Source organism: Lepus europaeus, chromosome X (genome assembly GCF_033115175.1).
Source record: "Lepus europaeus isolate LE1 chromosome X, mLepTim1.pri, whole genome shotgun sequence".
NCBI lineage: Eukaryota > Metazoa > Chordata > Mammalia > Lagomorpha > Leporidae > Lepus > Lepus europaeus.
The window spans coordinates 111,819,455-111,845,499 of record NC_084850.1 but is presented as its reverse complement, the minus strand read 5'-3'; the positions used below and the strand labels follow the sequence as shown (position 1 = coordinate 111,845,499).

The 26,045-nt window shown below is 42.6% G+C and overlaps 2 protein-coding genes and 1 pseudogene across 2 annotated transcripts; all 3 read right to left on the bottom strand.

Annotated features, from left to right (window-relative positions):
- Positions 1 to 4,986: 4,986 nt before the first annotated feature.
- On the bottom strand, positions 4,987 to 5,538 carry LOC133753652 (ferritin heavy chain-like). Its single transcript, XM_062184350.1, has one exon. The coding sequence runs from the start codon at positions 5,536 to 5,538 to the stop codon at positions 4,987 to 4,989; it is 552 nt and encodes a 183-aa protein (XP_062040334.1).
- Positions 5,539 to 7,515: 1,977 nt separating this feature from the next.
- LOC133753651 (ral guanine nucleotide dissociation stimulator-like) lies at positions 7,516 to 10,457 on the bottom strand (annotated as a pseudogene).
- A 954-nt stretch (positions 10,458 to 11,411) lies between these two features.
- Positions 11,412 to 11,960, bottom strand: LOC133753283 (ferritin heavy chain-like). Its single transcript, XM_062183795.1, has one exon. It carries the CDS (start codon positions 11,958 to 11,960, stop codon positions 11,412 to 11,414), a length of 549 nt encoding a protein of 182 aa, XP_062039779.1.
- Between the last annotated feature and the right edge of the window lie 14,085 nt (positions 11,961 to 26,045).

Sequence of the window (26,045 nt, the reverse complement as noted above, 5' to 3'; positions counted from 1 at the left end):
TCACTTTATAATAAATTTAAGCTGTATTTCAGTTACATATTTCTGAAAGAAAAGTCTAACTTGTTTGGATGTATAAATATAATGCTACCAGAATTTAATCTCTACTAATAGAAGAGGCTTATACAATTTCTTAGTCTTATAAACCTCAATATGAGAATTTCACTTACATTATAGACACTGCACAGTTTTATTTTATAGTTTATATTTTTAGAGCAGGGGTTCAACCCAGTGATTAATATGCCAGTATCCCACATCAGAGTACCTGGGTGTGAGTCCCAGTTCCAGCTTCTGACTCCAGCTTTCTACAAATGCAGGCGCTTGCAGGGGGTGATATTTGGCACATGTAGTTGAGTTTCTGCTAACCACGTGGTAGACCTGGATTGAGTTCCTTGGTCTTGGCTTCAGCCTGGCCCAGACCTGGATCTTGTGGGCATTTGGGGTGTGAACTAGTGGATAGGAACACCTGTTCTCTCCTACCACCCCCACCCCTGTCTCTTTCTGTCTGCCTTTCAAATATATAAAATAAAAAAATTTAAAGTCTTTATTATTCAAAAATTTTTTAAAGTATTAACTTTCTAAGTAGCATTTCAAAATAAGTAGAAACATAAAGGAATGTTTTTTAAAAATGTGACTAATAGCAATAAATTTAAATGTTAGTTATAGAAGTGTCTGTTCATATAAAAAGCAATGACTGAAAAAAATTGTCAAATGTGATTATTTCATTACTCTTGAAATTGAAAGCACACAACAAATTGAAAGTGTTTATTCAAGAGAAACAGTGGTTATTTGTGATTTTTAGCCTTAGTTGCTCCCATTCTGCCTCCACACCCTGAGCTCTCTGATATAGCAGTTCTACTAGGATACGGCAGGCTATGTGGACCACTAGCCTGAGAAATGGAGAGAGTTGATTTTAGAGTACAGAAAACTCTATGCTGACACATTTGGTTGAAAAATAACATCACAGTAGTAAACAGTTGAGGAAGATAAGCATCTAAACTGGAGTTAACAGGATGAGTTGGGATGAGCTACAGGCAGTAAATCAGTCATGAATTTAACAAACAGACCCAGAAACAAGGCAGTCATAGTGAACCTTAGTATGTTCCCACGTGTCTCAAGCAGTTAGATAGATGGCTATGTTTGTGCTCAGGAAATATCACGGAAGGTCCTAGATAGCAACTTTTTCGTGGCTGAATGCAGGTCTTGCACAGCCAAGTAAAACCCAAGGCAGACTTATAAACTTCCTGAATCTTTAATGTGCTCCCCAACTTAGATACACAGTCTCATCAGCAAAAGCTGAATGGCTGTTTCCACTCAACATTCATATGTTGGTCCCAACCCTCAATGTGACTATATTATGTAGGTAGTTAGGGTTAAATGTCATCATCATAGTGGGATCCTCATCCAATAGGATTAATATTTTTATTAATTTTCTAATTAATAAATTAGAAATCCTAAATTAAGAAATCTTGTTAGAGAAATCTAATTTCTCTAATAAGAGAAAGCTCTTTGTTTCTGTCTCTTTGTCACTATCTCTATCTCTCCATCACGTGAGGACAGAAAGAGAAGGTGGTCACTTACAAACCAAGAGAAGAGGTGTCAGAATGAGTCTTACCTTCCCAGTACCTGTATCTTGGACTTCCAAGAATGCAGAACTATGAGAAATATATTTGTTGTTTATGCCACACATTCTGGTATTTTAATACAGCAACCCAAGTTAAGACATTGTCTAGGCTGGCGCCGCGGCTCACTAGGCTAATCCTCCACCTGCGGCACTGGCACCCCGGGTTCTAGTCCCGGTTGGGGCACCAGATTCTGTCCCGGTTGCTCCTCTTCCAGTCCAGCTCTCTGCTGTGGCCCAGGAAGTCAGTGGAGGATGGCCCAAGTGCTTGGGCCCTGCACCCACATGGGAGACCAGGAGGAAGCACCTGGCTCCTGGCTTCGGATCGGCACAGCGCCGGCCATAGCGGCCATTTGGGGGGTGAACCAATGGAAAAACGAAGACCTTTCTCTCTGTCTTTCTCACTGTCTAACTCTGCCTGTCAAAAAAAAAAAAAGACATTGTCTAAACCACAAAATTCAACTAATTAAGCACTGACCACTAAGCTAGGCTGGTACTTGGACAAGCTCTAAGTAACCAGATTTAAAAATAAGATTTTAAAAAATGAAAGAACACAAGCAGCTGCACACTATAAGGGTTATATACTACACAGAAAAATATGGACATAATTCTTAGCTGCTATAGTACAACATCTAAAATTTACAATTGTTTAAGTTTTTTTTTATTAGAAAGGCAGAGTTACAGAGAGGGAGAGGGAAAGACAGAGAGAAGAGAGAGCGGTATCTTCCATCTGCTGGTTCACTCCCCAAATGGCCATAATGGTCAGAGGTGAGACTATCCAAAGCCAGGAGATTCTTCTTGGTTTCCCATGTGGGTGCAGTGGCCCAAGCACTGGGGCCATTCCCCGCTGCTTTCTCAGACACATTAGCAGGGAGCTGGATTGGAAATGGAGCAGTCGAGACTTGAACCAGCACCCACATGGGATGTTAGCACCATCGCATTGACCCCTAAAATTTACAATTTAGAAAGCAATAAACTGCAACAAATACACAGAAAATAAAGCAGTATATATATATATATATATATATATATATATATATATATGGAAAATTTCCCTGAGGGAGCTTAACTATGAGACTTAGGAGGCAAACATTTCAAGTCAGCTCCAGCTGCCCTCATTCTGACTTGGAAAATCTAAGTAATAGTCTTGTTCCCTTCCTTCTCCATCCCCAAAACGTTCTGTTTTCATGTACAAGATAAATACAGGACCTGTTCCTTTTGTTTATTTTTGTTTGTTTGTTTTTAAGGGCCGAAATTGAAGGAGAGAGAAAGATCGTCCATCCTCTGGTTCACTCTCCAAATGGCCACAACGGCCAGGGCTGGACTGGGCCAAAACCAGGAGCTAGAAGCTGCTGCTTGGTCTCCCATGTGGGCACAGGGGTCCAAGTAGTTGAGCCATCTTCCATTGTTTTCCCAGGGAGCTGGATTGGAAGTGGAGCAATCGGGACTCAAACTGGCACCCATATGGGATGCCGGCATTGCAGGTAGAGGGTTAACCTTATATGCCACAATGCTGGCCCCAAGGACTTGCTTTTAAGAAAACTTTGTCAAATAAACTTTTTTAAAGATTTGTTTATTTATTTGAAAGTCAGAGATACACACAGATTGAAGGAGAGGCAGAGAGAGAGAGAGAGTTCTTCATGCACTGGTTCGCTGCCTCATTGGCCACAATGGCCAGAGCTGTGCTGATTCAAAGCCAGGTGCTGGGAGCTTCTTCCAGGTCTCCCACGCACTAGGGCCATCTTCTGTTGCTTTCCCAGGCCATAGCAGAGAGCTGGATCAGAAGTGGAGCAGCTGGGTCTCGAACCAGCGCCCATATTGGATGCTGGTGCCGCAGGTGGCAGCTTTTCCTGCTATGCCACAGCACTGGTCCCATATAAACTTTTAAAAATATGTTTGAAAAACTGAAGGAAATCATATTTGAAAATGTAAAGAAAAGTATGAAGATAGTTGTCACATAGAGAATACCAATAAAAATGTAGGAGATATAAAAAATCTAGAATACGAAAGTACAGTAACTAAAATGAAAAAAATCTTCTAGAGATGCTTAATAGAAGATTTGAGCTGGAAAAAGAATCCCTGAAGCTGAAGATAAATCACTAGACTATATAATCTTTATAGAAAAAGAAAACAAGGATGAAAATTGAAGGGAGATTAAGAGACCAATGGAACACATGAAGCACACCACCATATGAATAACTGGAGTCCTAGAATGAGAAGAAAAGCAAGAAAGGGTTTTGAAGGAATAATCGGAGGAAATCCCTAAATTCAATGAAAAAGTCTCATCCAAGTTAATCTCAAAGCCAATTTCCAAAACACATAGAGAGCCATCACTAGCCACATCATAGTTAAATTGTTGAAAAACTGAGACAAAGAATACTGAAAACAAACAAGAGGAAAAGCATTTGGGGCGATTGTGGTGCAGCAGGCTAAGCTACCAGTTGTGATGCCAGCATCCCATCTGGGAGGCCTGGCTGCTCAGCTTCTAATCCAGCTCCCTACCTATATTCCTGGAAGGAAGTAGAGGATGATCCGAGTACTTGGGTCCCTGTAGCAACATGGGAAACGCAGGCTTTGGCCTGGAACAGCCCTGGCAGATGCAGCAGCAAAATTTTGGACTGAAGCAGCAGATGAAAGGTCTTTTATTCCTTCCTTTCTTCTTGCTTCTCTGCCTCCCTCCCTCCCTTCCTCCACTCCTCCTCCCTCCCTCCTCCTTCTCTCTTCCTCCATTCTTTCTCTCCCTTCTCTTCTCCCCTCCCCCTTCCTTCTCCTCTTCCTCCCCTTCCCTCTCCTCCTCCCCACCTTCTCCTCCCCCTTTCCCCCTCTGCCCCTCCTACCCCTCCTCCTCTCCCTTCCCCCTCCTTCTCCCCCATCCTCCCTCTTCTCCCTCTCCTTCTCCTCCTCCTCCCACTCCTACCCCTTCTCCTCCCCCTACTCCTGCTCCTCCTCTCCCTGCCCACCTCCTCCCCCTGCCCCACTTCTCCCTTCCCCCTCCTCCATCATTCCCCTCCCCCCCCCAAGTTGTGTTATTCAGGAGCCCATGGATTCCTTTCTTTCCCCTCTACCTGTGGAGATCTTGACCTGCTTGTGGATTGGGCAAGGGGAAGAAAGGGGGGGGGGGGCGGGCAGGGCCAAGGGTCAGATCCTGGCCACCCTTGGTAAACCTTCCTGGGAATTGGCCCTGTTCTTAAGGGTGAGAGTTTTGCACACACTTATCAAACAAAAATCTGTATTTCTTCAAGAACCATGTAACTTTATTGAAAATAATGTTCAAACTGAAGGGAAGAAACTAAGGTGAACCTGTGGGCAGTGCAATGCACTCATTGGGCCCTGGAGCATCTCTGCGAGGTAGTGGGAACACCTTTGGCTCAGTTCTCCTTGTCGCCCTGGTCCAGCATGAGCTTTTCAAAGAGGTACTCCACCGTGCTGACGTTTGGCGCCCCCATTTCGCGTAGGTTGGTCAAGTAGCCCCCCAGCTCCTCAATGTCCTGGACTTGCTGCTGCATATAGTGGGTCTCCAGGAAGTAGCAGAGGTGGACGTCACCCATGCTGGTGGCCAGCTCGTGCAGATCCAGGAGGCTCTGGTTGATGCACTTGGCCAGGAAGACGGCGTTCTCCATGGCCTCGAGGGCGCTCTCCTTGTCATAGCGGTCGGGCTTGTGGATGCTGGGGAAGACGTTGCGGCCTCCGCGCTGGTTCTGCATCCTCATCAGCTTCTCTGCGCGCTCCCTCTCGATCTGTGAGCGCTTCAGGAAGTAGCCAGCAAGGTCCTTCAGTGCCACGTCGTCGCGATCGAAGTAGAAGGCCAAGGACAGAGCCACGTAGGAGGCGTAGAGCTGCACGTGGATGTGGTCGTTGACAGCGGCCTCGCATTCGGGATGGTAGTTCTGGCGCACTTGTGAGGGCGTTGCGTCGGCCATGGCGGGCGCGGGTGGCGACAGTGCTGTGAAGCAGGAAGCAGAGACGTCAACACTGTTGGTGTCTTCGGGTGTGTCCCCAACTTGGGCAAGAGGGGCGACGGGCAGAGGCTGCTCCCTGGGCCTCGCGTTGGTTATAGGACTTTTGAGCCACAAAGCAGGCTGTTCAAAAGTGACTGTTAACGGCTCTCCAGGGAGGGCGGGGAACCGGTGGCGAGGTCAAAGGTCACTAGTTGGCAGGCAAAGACAGGAAGTGTCGCCCCTGTTGCATCCCATCCGGGTAACACTGTACTGTTTGACATCCACTCAGTTTTTAATTTTGCAGTAAAATTACCCGTGTCCAAGGTCCTACCAAGAAACAGCCTTTTCACGATTTATAAATCTGTTTCCTTTTTTAACATTCTGGGAATGTGAATTTTATAGTGAATTTCTCTGCTGTTTTCCTGTGTTGTATCTATTTTGCCCTCCAGAATTAGTTCTGTTCATCACAATCCCTGCTTTCCTAAAATACGGGTCAAACATTTGCTGATTCCTATTTGGAATAAAGCACTAAGTGGAGGCCGGCACGCGGCTCAATAGGATAATCCTCCGCCTGCGGCGCCGGCACCCCGGGTTCTAGTCCCGGTCGTGGCGCCGGATTCTGTCCCGGTTGCCCCTCTTCCAGGCCAGCTCTCTGCTGTGGCCCGGGAGTGCAGTGGAGGATGGCCCAGGTCCTTGGGCCCTGCACCCCATGGGAGACCAGGAGAAGCACCTGGCTCCTGGCTTTGGATCAGCGCGGTGAGCCGGCTGCAGCGGCCATTGGGGGGGAAACCAACGGTAAAGGAAGACCTTTCTCTCTGTCTCTCTCTCTCTCTCACTCACTGTCCACTCTGCCTGTCAAAAAAAAAAAAAAACACTTAGTGGAATATTCTAGGTGATCAGCTTGGATCTGGTCCACAGAGGAGATGTACCTTTCACGTGTAGGCTTCTCATGAATAAATTCTCATGAATTAGGAAGTGGTCTTCTGCTTTGGGGATACATAGCATGGAGTTTTCAGGTGGGTTAGGAGCCATCTCAGGTGATGAAATCATGGCTTTTTTTTTTTTTTTTTTACTGTGTAAGGTTTTTTATTTATTTATTTATTTTAATTTTATTTTTTTTTAACTTTTATTTAATGAATATAAATTTCCAGTGTACAGCTTATGGATTACAATGGCTTCCCCCTCCCATAACTTCCCTCCCACCCGCAACCCTCCCCTCTCCCGCTCCCTCTCCCCTTCCATTTGCATCAAGATTCATTTTCAATTCTCTTTATATACAGAAGATCAATTTAGTATAAAGATTTCAACTGTTTGCACCCACATAAAATCATGGCATTTCTGACATCAAAGAGTCTTGCCTTCTGGCATGCATGTGCTTCTGTTTTGATACACTGCCAGATCTGTGGGAGAGTTCTCCAGTTTTTTCAACATTTGTTCTCATTTGGCTTCTCTTCCTAGTCACATAATTTACTATCATCAAGTGTAGCTTTAGGAGATAAAAGGAGGTGAAATAGCACCTGTGCTTACTGCCCAGTGTAAGCAAGAGCCAGAAAGTGTCAGAGCAGGAGCAGAGGCTATAGACAGAATGAATAAATTTCAGGCTAGATCATATTTTAAATATATTTATATATATGTATGTATGTATGTATGTATCCATAATAGCTATCTCAGAGTTGCCCTTTCTGCTTTGCTTGGAATTTCTTGACTCTAACCTTGAAGTTTCTCTGAATGTGCTCTAGTTGTCTATGGCAGATATTTTTAAGTTTTCTGAATTAACCAATCTGATAGCGTCCTCTTTTCCTATCCTCCAAGAATTCCCAACAATTTCTGATTTGTTAAAGGCAATCTATGTGTGGGGGTGGGGGGTGTCAATTTCTGTGTCTAGTACACCTTTTCTTTTTTTTACTTATTAAAAGTGAAAATAATACTTTCCTGAATAAGCAACGTTTTTCCTGCAGTTCAAAAGCCGTAATGATGGGATATTATGCATGTGTTGGGCACAGGCTGGCTGGAGGCTGACAAGGCAGAGGTGCTACTGGAGGCTGGGCTGAAGCCACAGGTCTCTGGGGATGACTGGGAGGTTGACTCCCAGAACGTCTTCTCTTGAGTGTCCAAGAGAAAGCTCGTGTTGATCTCCTCCACATCAGAGCTGGAGACTTGCTGTGTGCATGCTGAGAGCATCAGCCATGTTGCTGCTGCTGACAGGGCCTGCATCTGAACTGGTCACGAGAGCTGGAGTGGCAGCTGCCACATGTGCTGAGCTCTATGCTGTTCGCCTGTCAGTGACTTCAGCACTTAATGATGGCAGGGCTCTTCTTGGCCTTGAGGGGGTTGCTGGCTGACTAAGGCAGGGGCTCCGGCATGCCTGACAAGTTGTGACTCTCAGCCGCACTGAGACATGCCATGGCCCAGAACCAGGAAATACTCATCCAATGTAATGAATGCTATAGTTGTTGTAAACCAACTGCAGGAGCTTGATGTGCAGGATCAAATCCAACTCCTTTCTCTTATTGAAGTTAATCAGCTACTGAGAAAGGTAACCCTTCATGGCCATATCAAGCATCACCAGGTTAAGTTCGGAGTATGCCAAGGCAGGGGATAGTGCCCTACATGATACCCATCTCCTTCTGCTGCCCGTGGGCTTTCTTAGGGTTCATCTCCATAGTAGCAAACTTAGAGGTCACCTCCTCGATGAATAGCTCTCTGCTTAGTGAGTGGTTGTTTTCATCTGAGAAAATCTCCAGCAAACTATCCCTGGACACTGCTTCCAGGGTCTTCCTCAAGATAGCATTGCTCTGCAGACAAGGTGGAGGTGTAGAGGGACAGGTAGTTCTTTTTTTTTTTTTTTTTTTTTTTACTTTTTTAAAATTTTTTTTGACAGGCAGATATTAGACAGTGAGAGAGAGAGACAGAGCGAATGGTCTTCCTTTCCATTGGTTCACCCCCCAAGTGGCTGCTATGGCCAGCATGCTGCGCTGATCCGAAGCCTGGAGCCAGGTGCTTCCTCCTGGTCTCCCATGTGGGTGCAGGGCCCAAGCACTTGGGCCATCCTCCACTGCGTTCCTGGGCCACAGCAGAGAGCTGGACTGGAAGAGGAGCAACCGGGACAGAATCTGGTGCCCCAACCGTGACTAGAACCCGGGGTGCTTGCGCAGCAGGCGGAGGATTAGCCAACTGAGCCGCGGCGCCGGCCAAGGGACAGGTAGTTTTTAAAGAAGAGACATTCCCTGGCCACCTTGAACCAGAGCTCCACAAACCAGGCCCTGTCCTAGGTCTTCATACTCTTGTCCCTGAGGCAGGTAGTGATAATGCAGTTGGCCACGCTATTGAACTGGGTGATGGTGGTGGGCATGGTGGGCACAAGGTGCTCCTTGCCCATCTTGTTCCACTGCTACCAGTTGGAGCCTAGGCTGTGGCAGTGCACCACATTCTTTTTTTTTTTTTTTTTTTTTTTTTTTTTTTTTTTTTTGATAGGCAGAGTGGATAGTGAGAGAGAGAGAGAGAGAGAAAGGTCTTCCTTTTTGCCGTTGGTTTACCCTCCAATGGCCGCTGTGGCCAGAGCACCTCGCTGATCCGAAGCCAGGAGCCAGGTGCTTCTCCTGGTCTCCCATGAGGGTGCAGGGCCCAAGCACTTGGGCCATCCTCCACTGCCTTCCCAGGCCATAGCAGAGAGCTGGCCTGGAAGAGGGGCAACCGGGATAGAATCCGGCGCCCCGACCGGGACTAGAACCTGGTGTGCTAGTGCCGCAAGGCAGAGGATTAGCCTGTTAAGCCACGGCACTGGCCACTGCACCACATTCTTGAACAGCTCCACAGCTATCAGTGTAAACTGCTCTGCCACCAGCTCTGCAGGGAAGATGGAGAGATGAGGTTCCCCTTCACTCAGCCTGTCTGCTGCAGCCACAGAGGAAGGCCAGAAAGGCTCTGAGGGTGGAACTGGCACTGGAGCTCTGTCCAGCTCCAGAGTTTGTGACAGAGCTGCCCCTAGCTCTGAAGCTAGTGCTGGAAGCTGGCTGTAGTTCCAGAACTGGTACTAGAGCTGCTTCTGGCTCGGAAGCATGTCCGGGCTCTAGCTCTGGAGCTGGCTGTGGACTGTCTGCAATAGCTGGTGCTGGGGGCTGGCTCTGGTGTTGGTTTTAAAGCCAGCATTGCAGTTGATGATAGGGCCTGGGGTTCGGATTCACTGTGATCTGGTCTTTGAGTTTGGACGGTAGCAGGTGAGCACGAGGCTTCAGGTCTGAGCCAGGCATGTAGAACTGCTCATAGGCCACCATCTCTGTGAGGCAGTGAAATTCTGGGGGCTGACAAAAGTCCCCTGAGTACTGGTCCAGCAGGTGCCTAGGATGGAGGAGGTAGCATTTTTAAGTTGGTCCTGGAATCTGCCATCATCAGTGGAGTACCAGAAGATGCATCCATATCTAGAGAGGCCATGAGGGCATCACATCTAGTATACGTTTTTGAAAGTAGGTTCAAGACCTGCTGGATAATGGTGAAATCTCTGCAGGTACACAGAAAGACTGCATTAGGAGAGCCCACTACCCTGGAATGTGGGCACCAGACACCCCACCAGCTATTTCAGTCTGCCTGCCTTCACGGTACATACTTTGCAGGTGTCATACAGGTTCAAGTCCAACTTGTTCTCACACCCGAGCCAGCACTGGCTCTTGCTGGCTCTGTGCTGCAGCTGGACCTTGTGCCGGGATATGGAGTAGATGCCCCCATTGATCAGCTCCTCGCCCATCTCCTGGTGTGTAGAGCTCTCCAGGTGTGGCAGGTCTGGATGGAGCTGCACAAAGTTGTGCAGGACTACTGGGCAGCTGTCAGGGTCTGTGTTGTCCTGGAAACAGTGGCTCAGTGCTGCCCGCAGGCCCAGCTGCCTAGGCCCACATGCACTGCACCATGGACAGCTCCTTGCAGAGCCGGGGAGGCTGGCTAGGCCACAGACCCAGTGTGAGCATGGGGGCAGCCCACACGGCTGAACACTACCTGCACTCTGGCAACATTTACTTATTTTTAGTGAGCTCAAATTTCTCAAGTGAGGAGCTAGCACAGTGGTGAAGCAGGTTAAGCCACCATGAGCACCAGTTCCAGTCCCGGCTGCTCCACTGCCAATCCAGCCTGCTGCTGGTGCTCCTGGGATGACAGTGGAGGATGACCCAAGTGCCTGGGCCCCTGCCACCCACGTGGGAGACATGGTTCCAGGCTTCTGGCTTCGGCCTAGCAAAGCCCCAGCCATTGTAGCCATCTAGGGAGTGAGCCACTGGATAGAAGATCTCTTTCTCTGTCTCTCCCTCTCAGTCTGCCTTTCAAATAAATAAGTCATTTTAAAAATTAAAAGAAATTAAAGTTTTAGGTGAAATGGCAGACACACTTAATTTTAATACCTTTCCAATCCCATTCCATGTATGTGTTCCCCAGGGGCACCAAGTTTATTGCGCTAGCTACACAGACACCAGGGTCCCAGACCAGCTATCACACTTTTGCCCACAAGACCTCATCCCAACTAACAAATTAGTACACTTTATACGGGAAGATGAGTGTTGCATTTTCCAGGAGCCCATGGAACATCTTCCCCTCCACCCATGGATATCCTGAGGTGCCTGTGGATCAGAGAGGGGATTGGTAGAGACTCTTGGACACCCATCTTCAACCTGCCTGAGGACTGGCCCTATTTCTCTAGGTGAGAGTTTTGCACTCACAGAATCAAACAAACACCTATATTTCTTCAAGAACCATATAACTTTATTGTAAACAGTGCTCAAACTGAAGGGAAGAAACTGAGGTGAGCATGTGGAATGAGGAGTGCACCCATCAGGTCCAGGACATCACCCCCTGTCAATGGGGACAGTCTCGGCTCAGTTCTCCTTGTTGTCCTGACCCAGGGTGAGCCTGTCAAAGAGGTACTCTGTCATACCCCTGTTCTGGGTCCCCATCTTATGCAGGTTGGTCAGGTGGTTCCCCAGCTCCTTGATGTCCTGGACCTGCTGGTCCAGGTAGTTGGTCTCCAGGAAGTGGCAGAGGTGGGCGTCATCTCTGGATGTGGCCACGTCGTGCACATCCAGCAGGCTCTGGTTGATGCTCATAGCCAGGTCGAAGGCAACTTCCATGGCCTGGAGGCCACCCTCCCAGTCGCTGCGCTCAGGCTTCTCGATGTCTTGGAAGACGATGCGGCCTCCACGCTGGCTCTGCATCTTCAGCAGCTTCTCCGCGCGCTCCCTCTCGATCTGTGAGCGCTTCAGGAAGTAGCGGGCGAAGCCCTTCAGCGCCACGTCGTCTTGGTCGAAGTAGAAGGCCATCGACAGAGCCACGTAGGAGGCGTAGAGCAGCAGGTGGATGTGGCTGTTGACGGCAGCCTCGCTTTCAGGGTGGTAGTTGTGGCGCACTCTTGAGGATGCGGCGGCCATGGCAGGCACAGGCACAGCAGGCGGCAGGGGTGTGGCAAAAAAGATGGTGAAAGCAGAGCAGTCAGGCGCCTTGGTCCTCAGGACAGACCAGGAGCGAGCTGGCGGCCTGTGGAGGCTGCGCTTCGCACCAGGAGTCTGGCGTCAGTGGGCGGGCTTGTGAGAGAGCCGTTAGAAGTGGGTGGGGGCTCTACCGGAATAACAGGATAGGACGGGGAGGTCAAAAGGTCAGGAGTTGGCCGTTGGATACACCGGAAGTGTCGCCCCTCCAGTTTTGCACACGGGCAACACGGGACTGTTTCGTGTCTTTCTGAGTTGGGGGTGGGGCGGCACTTAATTATCTTTCAAGAAGAACCCAAGTTTTGCCATGAACATGTCTAGCGCCCAAAGACTTTCTCAGGTGCTCTGAGGAACTTTACATATATAATACTATGTATGTAACTATTTAATATAACTATATAATATAGTTACGTATTAGAATGTTACATGTCTAATACTATATATGTAACTATATAATATATAGTTATATGTTAGAATTATATAATGTGGTTACATAATAGAACTATAAAATATAACATTCATCTCCCCTCCCCAGGAACAGAGAGTTCTCTGTATACACCGTGTCTTTTTAAATAGTTTTTTAAAATTTATTTGCATGCATTTCATAAATACAACTTTAGGCACATAGTAATCTTTCCGAACGTCCCCACCCTCCTACCCACACTCCCACCCTTCTTCCTCCTCCCTCTCCTGTTCCCAGTATTTTTTTTTACTAAGATCTATTTTCATTTAACTTTATACACTGTAGATGAACTCTATTCTAGGTTAGAGTTCAACACTTGGGAGGAGAAAGGAAAAGAAAGCAAATACAAAACCAAAAACTGTTCCTCAAATATCCAGACAAGGGATATTCAGAGTCATTGTGTCTGGAAGATAATTTCACTTTACTGGGGGGGACTTAATTATCTTTCTTTTTTTTTTTTAACTTTTATTTAGTAAATATAAACTTCCAAAGTACAGCATTCCCACCAACAGCTTATGGATTACAATGGCTTTTCCCCCCCATAACTTCCCTCCCACCCGCAACCCTCCCAACTCCCCCTCCCTCTCCCATTCCATTCACATCAAGATTCATTTTCAATTATCTTTATATACAGAAGATCAATTTAGCATATATTAAGTAAAGCTTTCAACAGTTTGCACCCACACAGAACACAAAGTGCCAAATACTGTTTGAGTACTAGTTATAGCATTAATTCACATTGAACAACACATTAAAGGACAGAGATCCTACATGAGGAGTAAGTGTACAGTGACTCATGTTGTTGACTTAACAAAATTTGACACTCTTGTTTATGGTTTACTATCACCCTAGGCTCTAGTCATGAGTTTCCAAGGCTATGGAAGCCTTTTGAGTTCGCCAACTTTGATCTCATTTAGACAAGGTCATAGTCAAAGTGGAAGTTCTCTCCTCCCTTCAGAGAAAGGTACCTCCTTCTTTGATGGCCCCGTTCTTTCCACTGGGATCTCACTCGCAGAGATCTTTCATTTAGGTCCTCTTTTTTTTTTTTCCCAGAGTGTCTTGGCTTTCCATGCCTACAATACTCTCATGGGCTCTTCAGCCAGATCCAAATGCCTTGAGGGCTGATTCCGAGGCCATAGTGCTGTTTAGAACATCTGCCATTCTATGAGTCTGCTGTGTACCCCACTTCCCATGTTGGATCTTTTTTTTCCCTTTTTGATTCTATCAGTTAGTATTAGCAGACACTAGTCTTGTTTATGTGATCCCTTTGACTCTTAGACCTATCATTATGATCAATTGTGAACTGAAATTGATCACTTGGACTAGTGAGATGGCATTGGTACACGCCACCTTGATGGGATTGTATTGGAATCCCCTGGCACGTTTCTAACTCTACCATTTGGGGCAAGTCCGATTGAGCATGTCCCAAATTGTACATCTCCTCCCTCTCTTTTTCCCACTCTTATATTTAACAGAGATCACTTTTCAGTTAAATTTAAACACCTAAGAATAATTGTGTGTTAATTACAGAGTTCAACCAATAGTATTAAGTAGGACAAAAAAATACTAAAAGGGATAAAGTATTAAGTTGTTCATCAACAGTCAGGACAAGAGCTGATCAAGTCACTGTTTCTCATAGTGTCCATTTCACTTCAGCAGGTTTCCTTTTTGGTGCTCGGTTAGTTGTCACCGATCAGGGAGAACATATGATATTTGTCCCTCTGGGGCTGGCTTATTTCACTCAGCATGATGTGTTCCAGATTCCTCCCTTTTGTTGCAAATGACCGGATTTCATTTTTTTTTACTGCTGTATAGTATCCTATAGAGTACATGTCCCTTAATTTCTTTATCCAGTCTTCTGTTGATGGGCATTTGGGTTGGTTCCAGGTCTTAGCTATTGTGAATTGAGCTGCAATAAATATTAATGTGCAGATGGCTTTTTTGTTTGCCAATTTAATTTCCTTTGGGTAAATTCCAAGGAGTGGGATGGCTGTGTTGAATGGTAGGGTTATATTCAGGCTTCTGAGGAATCTCCAGACTGACTTTCCATAGTGACTTAACCAGTTTGCATTCCCACCAACAGTGGGTTAGTGTCCCTTTTTCCCCACATCCTCTCCAGAATTTGCTTAGTTATTTCTACGTTAAAGCCATTCTAACTGGGGTGAGATGAATCCTCATTGTGGTTTTGATTTGCATTTTGCTGATGGCTAGCGTTTCTGAGCATTTTTTTCATGTATCCTTTGGCCTTTTGGATTTCCTCTTTTGAAAAATGTCTGTTTAAGTCCTTTGTCCATATCTTAACAGGGTTGTTTGTTTGTTGCTGTGGAGTTTCTTGATCTTCTTGTATATTTTGGTTATGAATCCTTTATCAGTTGTATAGTTTGCAAATATTTTCTCCCATTCGGTCAGTTGTCTCTTCACTTTGTTGATTGCTTCTTTTGCAGTGCAGAAACTTCTTGATTTGATGTAGTCCTATTTGTCGATTTTGGCTTTGATTGCCTGTGCATCTGGGTTCTTTTCCAAACACTCTTTGCCTGTGGCAATGTCTTGTAAGGTTTCCCCAATGTTCTGTAATAATTTGATGTTATCTTGTCATAGATTTAGGTCTTTAGTCCGTTTTGAGTGGATTTTTGTATGTTGTGTAAGGTAGGCGTCTTGCTTCATACTTCTGCATGTGGAGATCCAGTTTTCCCAACACCATTTGTTGAAGAGACTGTGAGTTCTCTAGGGATTGATTTATCTCCTTTGTCAAAGATACGTTGAATTGATTTCTGGCTTTTCTTTTCTGTTCCATTGATCTAGCCATCTGTTTTTGTACCAGTACCAGGCTGTTTTGATTATAACTGCTCTGTATTATTTCTTGAAGACTGATATTGTGATGCCTCTGGATTTGTTTTTGTTGTATAAAATTGCTTTAGCTGGGGCTTGTGCTGTGGCGCAGTAGATTATTCCTCCGCCTGTGGCGCCGGCATCGCATATGGGTGCCAGTTGTAGTCCTGGCTGCTCCTCTTGCAGTCCTGCTCTTAGCTGTGGCCTGGGAAAGCAGTAGAAGATGGCTCAAGTCCTTGGGCCCCCGTACCCACATGGGAGACTGGGAAGAAGCACCTGGCTCCTGGTTTCAGATCGGTGTAGCTCCAGCTGCTGCAGCCATCTGAGGGGGGTGAACCAACAGAAGGAAGACCTTTCTGTCTCTCCCTCTCATTGTCTGTAACTCTACCTCTCAAATAAATAAAATAAAAATAAATGAATAAATAAATAAAATTTGCTTAGCTATTCATAGTCTCCAGTGTTTCCATTTGAATTTCAGCATCATTTTTTCTTATATCTTGAGAAGAATGTCTTGGTATTTTGATTGGTATCACATTGAATCTGTAAATTGATTTCAGAGGAATAGACATTTTAATAGTATTGATTCTTCCAATCTATGAACATGGAAGATTTTCCCATTTTTTTGTATGTTCTATGTCTTACTTTATTGTTTTATAATTCTCATCATAGAGATCTTTGACATCCTTGGTTAAATTTATTACAAAGTATTTGAGTTGGCCAGCGCTGCGGCTCACTTTGCTAATCCTCTGCCTACGGCACCGGCACCCTGGGTTCTAGTCCTGGTTGGGGTGCCAGATTCTGTCCCGGTTGCTCCTCTTCCAGTCCAGCTCTCTGCTGTGGCCCAGAAGGGCAGTAGAGGATGGCCCAAGTGCTTGGGCCCTGCACCTACATGGGAGACCAGGAAGAAGCACCTGGCTCCAGGCTTCGGATCGGTGCAGCGCACCAGCCGTGGCAGCCATTTGGGGGGTAAACCAATGGAAGGAAGACCTTTCTCTCTGTCTCTCTCTCTTACTGTATAACTCTGCCTGTCAAAAATAAAAAATAAAAAAACCAAGTTATTTGAGTTTTAGTAGCTATCTTAGTAGCTCTTTCTTAGCTATTGCATTGTCTGTGTATACAAAGGCTGTTGATTTTTGTGAGTTGATTTTATATCTTGCTAGTCTTCCAAACTCTTCTATGAGTTCCAATAGTCTTTTAGTGGAGTCTTTTGAATCCCCTATATATCAAATCATGTCATCTGCAAATAGGGATAGTTTGACTTCCTCCTTCCCAATTTGTATCCCTTTGATTTCTTTTTCTTGTCTACTGTCTCTGGCTAAAACTTGCAGTACTATATCGAATGGTAATGGTGAGAATGGGCGTTCCTGTCTGGTTCCAGATCTCAGTGTGAATGCTTCCAACTTTTCCCCATTCAATAGGATGCTGGCCATGGGTTTGTCATAAACTGCCTTGATTGTGTTGAGGAATGTTCCTTCTATTCCCAGTTTGCACAGTTTTTATCATGAAAGTGTGTTGTATTTTGCCAAATGCTTTCTCCACATCTCTTGAGATAATCATATGGTTTTTGTTCTTCAATTTGTTTTTTTTTAAAGATTTATTTTATTTATTTGAAAGAGTTACAGAGAGAGATAGAGACAGAGAGAGAGGTCTTCCATCTGCTGGTTCACTCCCCAGATGCACAATGGCCGGAGCTGTGTCAGGAGCCAGGAGCTTCTTCTGGGTCTCCCACATGGGTGCAGGGGCCCAAGGACTTGGACCATCTTCCACTGCTTTCTCAGGCCATAGCAGAGAGCTGGATCAGAAGAGGAGCATCCAGGACTAGAACCAGCGTCCATCTGGGATGCGGGCGCTTCAGGCCAGGGCTTTAACCCACTGTGTCACAGCACCGGCCCTTCAATTTGTTAATGTGATGGATCACATTGATTGATTTGCGAATGTTGAACCAACCGTGCATACCATGGATAAATCCCACTGGATCTGGGTGAATGATCTTTCTGATGTATTGTTGGATTTGATTGGCTCGAATTTTGTTGAGGATTTTTGAGTCTATGTTCATCAGGAAATTTGATCTGTAGTTCTCTTTCTCTAGTGTGTCTTTTTTGGGTTTAGTACTTTAGCTGATGCTGGCTTCATAGAAAGAATTTGGGAGGTTTCCTTCCCTTTCAGTTGTTATGAATAGCTTGAGAAGAATTGGAGTTAGTTCTTCTTTAAGTGTCTGATAGATTTCAGTAGTGAAACCATCTGGTACTGGGCTTCTTTGTTGGGAGGGTATTTATTACTGATTCGATTTCTGTTGTGGTTATTGGTTTGTTTAGGTTTTCTATGTTCATGGCTTATTTTAGATATCTTTCTCCCCAGATCCAAGCTTTTGTTCTTTTTTGTTGTGTATGCTCATTCGGTGCAAGTCTGGTCCGTTCCTGGTGCTTTCACTGGGTCTCCCGCTGGGGTTCCTCCAAAACTTTGTCCTACTAGTGTACTTTCTACCCTTTTTAAATATTAATCTCACCCCATCTGAGTCAGAGCACTCTGTCGCTAATCTGCGAACTTGGACCCTCCTAGTGTCATCTTACAATCTGAGAATAGGAGTCTTGTGGTAGATTTCTCTGTGCAGTATCATTTCTATTTTGCCTCCATAGTTACTTATTTTTGCCCATCATTATCTTTTCTTCACTTGCCTGACTTATGAGGTGAACTTCTTTCCATCCTGTTTGGAATAAAGGACTGATTAGATCAGCCTGAGTTATCAGCAGGAGTGTCATCTACAGAGGTGATGTCCCTTTTACTAATAAGCTTTTTTTATTAATGGAGGATCCATGTGTAAATTAGAGAGTGGTCTTATGTTTTGGAGTTTCCAGGTTGGTTAGCAACCATCCTGGATGCCAAAATCATGTCATTTCTAATACTATAGTATGTTTTCTCTTCTGACTAGATATATACTTTCCCTTTGATGCACTTCCCTCTGTGCTGCAGTTCTGTATATGTCTTAAGATCTATCACTTGAGCACTCTTACTGGACTCTTAATTAACTGTGTGGGCTCGGGTATGAAGCATCTGGCTTCTGGCATGGTGCTTGTGACAGACTGGAAGTGAGGAGTGGGAGGGTAGGAGTCTAGTAAAGATGTCCAGGTTCATAGGTTCTAGAGCCAGAGTTGGGAGCCAGGGAGGTGTAAGAGCTGAGTTTCATCAGCAGCTGGTTTGACATTGTGTGTCATCTGAACTGTATAATATTTTGTAAAGTGATTTATGAATATTAATGCAACCATATATTTTGGAATTAGTCATCTGGATGATTATTTTGAGCACCTTACTTGAGGTAGTGCTTTACATGATGTTGTTGTTTCTGAGCAGTTGTAAACAGAGAAACACAACACACTGGTAAAATTTGAAAATCCTTTATTCCTGGCAGTGGAGAGTGGCCTCATGCCCTAAAGGACTCTCAACTCTGAAGCCCAAAGCAACAGGGTTTATAAAGGCAAAAAACTCAAGGACAGGATAGAGAATACATGATTGCTGGGGGGTGGGGTGGGGGGATGTTTAGGAAACTGGCGCAGTTTTAGCCAGGTGGCCACATGGCCCAACCTCTGTGGTCAAGCTCCACCCCCATCCTAATGGGATTCTCTGCTCCTGCTTCCCTGCCCACCCTCAGGCAAAGTTTTAAAAGGGCCTGTTCCTGAACACGTGCTCTCTTGGTTCTGCTCCCTGCTCTCTTGGCTTCTCTCCTGCTCTCTTGGCTCGTCTCTCTGCTCTTTCTTCTCACTATCTCCTCTCCTCTGTCTCTCTCTCTTATACTCTCTTTCTCTCTTTCCCTTTGCCACCCCTTCACTCCGGTCTGTTGGGTGTTCCCCAATAAGCCCTTTCCCTTACTCCAGTGTTTGGTGTGTTTTGTGATGGCTAACATTAATATATAACAGGGAATACCTGGTTACTAGGGTCAAGCTGACCTAAGGCCTATGCAAAACTAACAAATTATAATCTTGACAGTACCAATTGTAATCTTAACCTAAAGCATATGTGAAACTAATATCAACTACAATTTTGACAACACCAATCTTAACATTTCCGGCTATAATCTTGACATTAATCCAGGTATCAGCCTAAATCATACATGGGACATAGACAAATTACAGTCTTACCATTAATCCAGGTGCAGCCTTTCAGTTTTTAAGCTTGAGTCATCCTGCTATGGAGTGTCTGTGCTCTGCCAAATGGGATGCAGCAAACTGTTTTTGTCTATTTTATACAACACAATAATTAGTTTCAGACCAAAGTGTCATGATGTGTGGGGGTGCTCGAAAATGGAGTCCCTACTATCAAGGTGTCACTTCAATATCATTAGTTATATAAGTTTAATATCATAAAGTTTTATTGAAATAGCTGTTCTGTGACTTCAATATCTATATCATGACACTTTGATGATTTTTTTCACTTAGTTCCTAAACTTGTATTAATCCCAGTGACCTCCACTTTTCTCCTATTCATGATCAAGTACACATTTCTCTGACAACAGAGCCCCAACTCCAAAATCTCAGTGACTCTTTCCACCTTCCCTTCCCAGGAACACTTTCTGTCATATTTGAATCCCAAAATGCACAGTTTAAAAAAAGGTTTTCTGAAAGAGAGCTCCCTTTCTCTGGTTCACCTACAAATGCTTGGAGTGGCTACAACTGAGCCAGACTTTAAGACAAGAGCCTGTAACTCCATCTGGGTCTGTCATGTGGGTTGCAAAGATGTGACTACTTGAGCCATCACCTGCTACCTCCCACTGTGTGAAATACAAGTAAGGTGGGATCAGGAGCTGGAATAGATGACCAAACTCAGGTAGTTTAGAGTGGGATGCAGGCATGATAACCAGGTTCTTAACTGCTAGGCTTAACACAGTCCTCTGGACAATTTCAATATCTTTCCTAAAATCCTAGATTCGCTCACTCTCTTCTTCTAGGTTGTGAATTCTCTCATCTTGGGTATGTGCAGACTTCTGTTTTATCTAATAAAACGAAGTGTTTAGTTGGATTCATAGAGAAAGGACTGTTAACCTTATTTGTACTTTAATAGCCACTCAGCATGACTTTAAAATAATTATCTGTTATGATATATGAAAGGAACCACATAAGCTATATAAAATATCATTTCTTCTACAATTTTCAGTAAATCATTGTTTCACTCAACTTTCCCATCACGGATCTCAAACCTCTTTTCATTTACTCATTGATTCAACAAATATTTATTGATTTCCTAATATGATCTAGAAAATGATATATGATTTGAGGATATATTCATAGCAAAAGAGACATATTGTCCTTTCCCTTACAGTTTATATTCTAGTGTAGAAGCAGACCAAAATAAATCAGTCAAAAACAGGCCATCCATTTCCCTTTATTTAGTCAAGTAAATATTATACATGTGTTTAGAAATACAAATGTATTCTTAGAATTCAAGAAATTTATAGTGAAAGTCATGAATACAGTCAATCTAGGTATTTATAATTTATTGGTGTACTAATTCAGTGAACATTTATATTCTCTAAATATGTGTCACTGTGTTTGATTCTGGAGACAGAAGAATCAAATGTAATATCTGTTCTCAAGAAACAAGACAGAATGTATTATATATGATATATGCTCTAGTTTAGTTCTAAAGTTATGGATAAAGTGTCTATTTTCACCTAGAGACTTATTCACATGACTGACTAAAACAATTTTTCTTTCTTTTTTGGTCTTTCATTGTCTTTTTGAAGCACATGCTATTTTGTAATCAGTGTTATGAAAAAATTGAAAGATTGCAAATGAAAATGTCACAGTGCAAACTTATCTTGGCAGTTTTAGAGGCATTTAATCATTGATCATGTAAAAAAGAGGCATAACAATGTCCATGTGATTGAATTCAGTGATAGAATCATACACTAGAAATGAAAAACTTCCACTTGATCAATTTATCATTGAGATAAAATTCTATTCTGTACTTGCTTAACATAAGTGCTTAGTCACAATATAATTGTAGACTTTCAGAAATTTCCAAGAGAGATGCCATTATAGATTTTAGTGAAAATTTCTATTTAGATAGAAAAATATCTTGACTTTTCAGAACATTTTCTCATCATATTACCAAGTTTAATCAGTAATTAATTGATCCCTGTGATTTTACTATTCAAATATTTAAAATATTACTATTTTGTATTATAGGTATACTAAGGGGTGATAACAATTTTTCTCTAATATTTCATCCTTCTTCATTAACTTCTAGGGAGGTATAAAACATATATTATGCAGTGTGTGATGTGGCACATTGGATTAAGCCCCTACTTAGGATGCCTGCATCTGATATTAGAATGTCTTGCTCAAGTCCTGACTAATCCACATTTCTGATCCAGCTCCCTGCTAATGCACCTGAGAGGCAGTAATATGATGACCCCAGTCCTTGGGTTCCTGCTACCTACATTGGAGACCTGGATGAAGAGGTTCCTTACTCCTGGCTTCTGCCTGGCCCATCCCCAGTTGTCGTGGCATTTGGGGAGTGAACTACCAGATAGAAGGTTGGTCTCTCTCTCTCTCTCTCTCTCTCTCTCTCTCTCTCTCTCTTCTGTGTCTCTCCCCTTCAAATAAATAGATAAATATATATTATAACTGAGGGAAAGTTAACAATTAAAAGAATGTACTTTTCCAAGGGAAAGCAATAAACAAGCATGGACTGGAAGACCAAATTTCCAAGAAAATAATGACAGATGTATAAACAAAAGCATGTCATCCTGTTTTGCTTTAATAAAGGCTATGAAACTAAATATAGACAGAATGAATAAATTTCAGGCTAGATCATATTTTAAATATATTTATATATATGTATGTATGTATGTATGTATCCATAATAGTTTAAAATAAAGTCATCTTTGAAATGTTTGTGATCAGCTTTGTATTAGGCTTCTCCAAAGAAGTAAAACCAATTGTATGTGCATGTGTGTGTGTGTGTATGTGACTTGTATCTATGATCTCAAAATCTACATCAATATAAATTTACTTTTAATTCCATTTTCACTGAACTTTTTGAAGTATCTTCATCCTGGCAAGGATGTGAATATAGAGAGATTAATTTATTATAATGACTTGGCTCACATGATTATGGAAGGTGACAAGTTTCCATGTCCCAATAGCTGCAGTTGGCAAGCTGGAGATCCAGGAAAGCTGATGGTGTAGTTCGAGTGAATTGGCTGACAGACTTGAGACCCAGGAAATGCTGATGCTCCACTTTGAATGTGAATACCAGAAACAATTGATGTCCCAACGTGAAGGCCATCTGGTAGGAAGATTTCTCTTACTTGAGAGCAGGTTAACCCTTCCTGTTTTGGACAGATTGGATGGAACCTACTCATTTTAGGGAGAACAGTCTTTTTTATTTAGTCTACAGATTCAGATGCTAACCTCACACAAAATTACCTGTACAAATATACTCAGAATAATGTTTGACGAAATATTTGGGCACCCTGTGACCTAGTCAATTTGACACATAAGATAACCATTATAATAATAGTGCTGAATGAACAAATAAAAATTCTAGTGCTATAATCTGTGAAAATCCATTATTTTGCCTTTTAGTTCCCTTCATCATTTAAAAATGTTACCAAAATCAATAAACAGTAAATTCAAATATAATTTCAATGATTAGCTCTAATTTGTTCAACACAATACTATTGAGCATATGTCAGATATTTTTATAGGTATGAACATAAAAACTCATTTTATGAACTCTTCACATTTGTGTCTTTTGAGGTTAATAGCTAGTTAATGTGCTATATAATCCAATCTTTAAAAAGTAATCTAACTGGCTGCCAAAGAAAAGGGAATGACATTGTGGTGCATTGGTTTAAGCTTAAGCTGCTGCTTGCTACTCCCACATCCCATATCAGAGTGCTAGTTCCAGGCCTGGCTTCTGATCCAGCTTTCTGTACTGCATCCTATGAAGCATGATGGTTCAAGTAATTGGACCCCTGCCACCATGTGGGAGACCTGGATGAAGTTTCAGGCTCTTGGTTTCAACCTGCCCCCCTTTCCTTTCCTTTCCTCTCCTCTCCTCTCCTCTCCTCTCCTCTCCTCTCCTCTCCTTTCCTTTCCTTTCCTTCAAGTAAATGAAAATTTACATTTTTAAAGACTTATTTCAAGTGGATGAAAATTTAAAAAGAGGTAAATAAAAAGTAATACTTGCAGTAGAGTCAATGATTATTCGTAAGGAAGTGGCCCACAAGTAGCGGTAGCTGGTGGCTTATCTGTGTGTGTGTGTCTATGTGTGTATGTGTTTGAAGATGTGTGTACATATGAGTATGTGTGCATATATATATAGATAATTATGCATACATGCATATGAGTACACAAAAATCATTCTCTAATTAGAGAAGTGATGTACTGATTCAAAATCAATATTGCCTGTCTCTGTTCATGGTACCTTATCTTAAAAACTCCCTGATTACATGTCTTTATTATCATCCATGTTTTACTGATAACAAATTGTGATTTAGATAGTTTGTGGTATGTTAAAGCATATATCTGGTTTTTTTATTATTTTATTGGGAACACTTCACAAGAGATCTATACTTTCAGTACATTTTTAACTGTACCATCCCCAACATTATTATTGACTTTAGATACATTGTCATGCAGTAGAGCTCTAGAGTTTATTCATCTTGGTTAAATTAAACTTTATACCTCTGGTCAACAACTCCATATTGCTGCCTCCCATAATCCCTGGAAACCACCATCCATTCTTAATTTTATGAGTTTGAATATTTTAGATAACCTTGTGTTCATGAAATCCTGAAGTATTTATCATTTTGTGGCTAGCTTACTTCATACAGTTTAATGTCTGCAAAGTTCATCTACATTGTCACATATTGAATGATCCTATTTCTTTTTAAGATTGAATACTATTCTTTTGAACGTGCATACCACATTTTCTTGGTCCATTCATCTGTTGATGGATATTTACATTGTTTCCACATCTTTCAAGCACATCACCTGTAATTAGCAGAGATTGATACTCTCCTTAGATTCTTTACTAGGTAGTTTGGAAAGTTTGGCAGGACCATGAGACATAGACTGATTTCTTCAATAATAAATTCCACATTGAAGGGGTTCAAAACTACAAATAAAATAATTGGGTAGCTTGTTAAAAGTTTTAGTCTCTTTATTCAAATAAAAATAATAAGAATTGATGTGGAATATATATTTAAACAGTGTTTCCTTTGGAAGGGAAAAATATCAATGATATCTAATAGTGAAAAATCATCATTAAAATTCTATTTAAAGGGGCCAGCGCTGTGGCATAGTAGGCTAAGCCTCTGCCTACAGTGTCAGCAATCCCATGTGGGCACCAGTTTGTGTCCCAGCTGCTCCTCTTCCAATCTAGCTCTCTGCTATGGCCTGGGAAAGCATTAGAGGATGGCCCAAGTATTTAGGCCCCTGCACCTATGTGGAAGACCCAGAAGAAGCTCCTGGCTCCTGGCTTCATATGAGCCCAGCTTTGGCCGTTGTGGCCATTTGGGGAGTGAACCAGCAGATGGAAGACCTTTCTCTCTGTCTCTCCCTCTCACTGTCTATAACTCTACCTCTCAAATAAAGAAATAAAAAATCTTTCAAAAAGCTTATAAAAATGCTATTTAAATATCCACAAAAATAAAGCTAGTTACTAATTCTGTATAAAATATACAAATGTTGTGTTAGAAGCCAAGAAGTAAGATTAAGTTAGCACTAATGGGTAGCTGAGATTATTTAGTATTCTTCATTGTTCATATCCATAAAACAAAGTGATTCTGGAAATTTTTGCTGGCTACTAAAAAATAGTCTAAGCTTTTTCACAGATGTATTCCTGAATACATCAACCAAAGTTACATCAATAGGACAGTGAAGTCAGCCACCTTCTGAACAGTGTGGTAAAATTTACATCTTGTCAAAATTGTATTATAGCACACTGAATTGCCAAGATTGTAACCATTTGCAAAGTCCTCTTTCATGTGTACCTGAGCCACCTTATAATAACCTGGCATGAACTACCTTATAAAGTGTAACTGTGTCTACTTAATTGCTTTCTAAATATTATAACTTCTTTATAGTAATGAATTGAAAGAATGAATAACATTAAAATGTGCATAAAAGGAGGCAGCAACATTTCCTATACAATTCTTGAATTCATAAGAAAATAAAATGATTTTTCTAGAAATATGACAAATATCAACCTGATATTGTTCATTTTTTACCTTTTTGGGAATTTATGTAAACCATTTGTTCTCCCTTAGCCTCAAGTTCTTTGTTAGGAGACCTGAGCTTTATCTTGCCTAAGTTTCTGTTACAAATTATTTTGTGCCAGGGCATTTCAATCCTTGGTTGTAAATCAAAACCAATTGAGGGAATTCTGAAAATCTGTATTTGACAAAATCTAAATATATTTCTTGAATCCACGATTGCAAATAGTATTCTAAAAAAATCAATGGACTCTTTGAAACTCTAATCAGTTTTATACGAGGAATTTCATTGTTTAAACATTTTTACTGAAATACTTATAAATTAAAGATCATGTCAAAGTATAGAGAATATAAGAAATGCAACAAATCCACTCTAATATTTTAAAATTTTTATTTATGTATTTGAACAGAAGAGAGACAGAAACAGATATAGAGGCTGACAGAGAAACTTAGATCCCCCATCCACTGGTTCACTTCTTAAAAGCCCACAACAGCTGGGCCTGGGCTGGTAACCAGA

Coding starts and splice junctions, on each gene's coding strand:
- LOC133753652 (XM_062184350.1), bottom strand. CDS start 5,538: ATGGCCGACGCAACGCCCTCACAAGTGCGCCAGAACTACCATCCCGAA.
- LOC133753283 (XM_062183795.1), bottom strand. CDS start 11,960: ATGGCCGCCGCATCCTCAAGAGTGCGCCACAACTACCACCCTGAAAGC.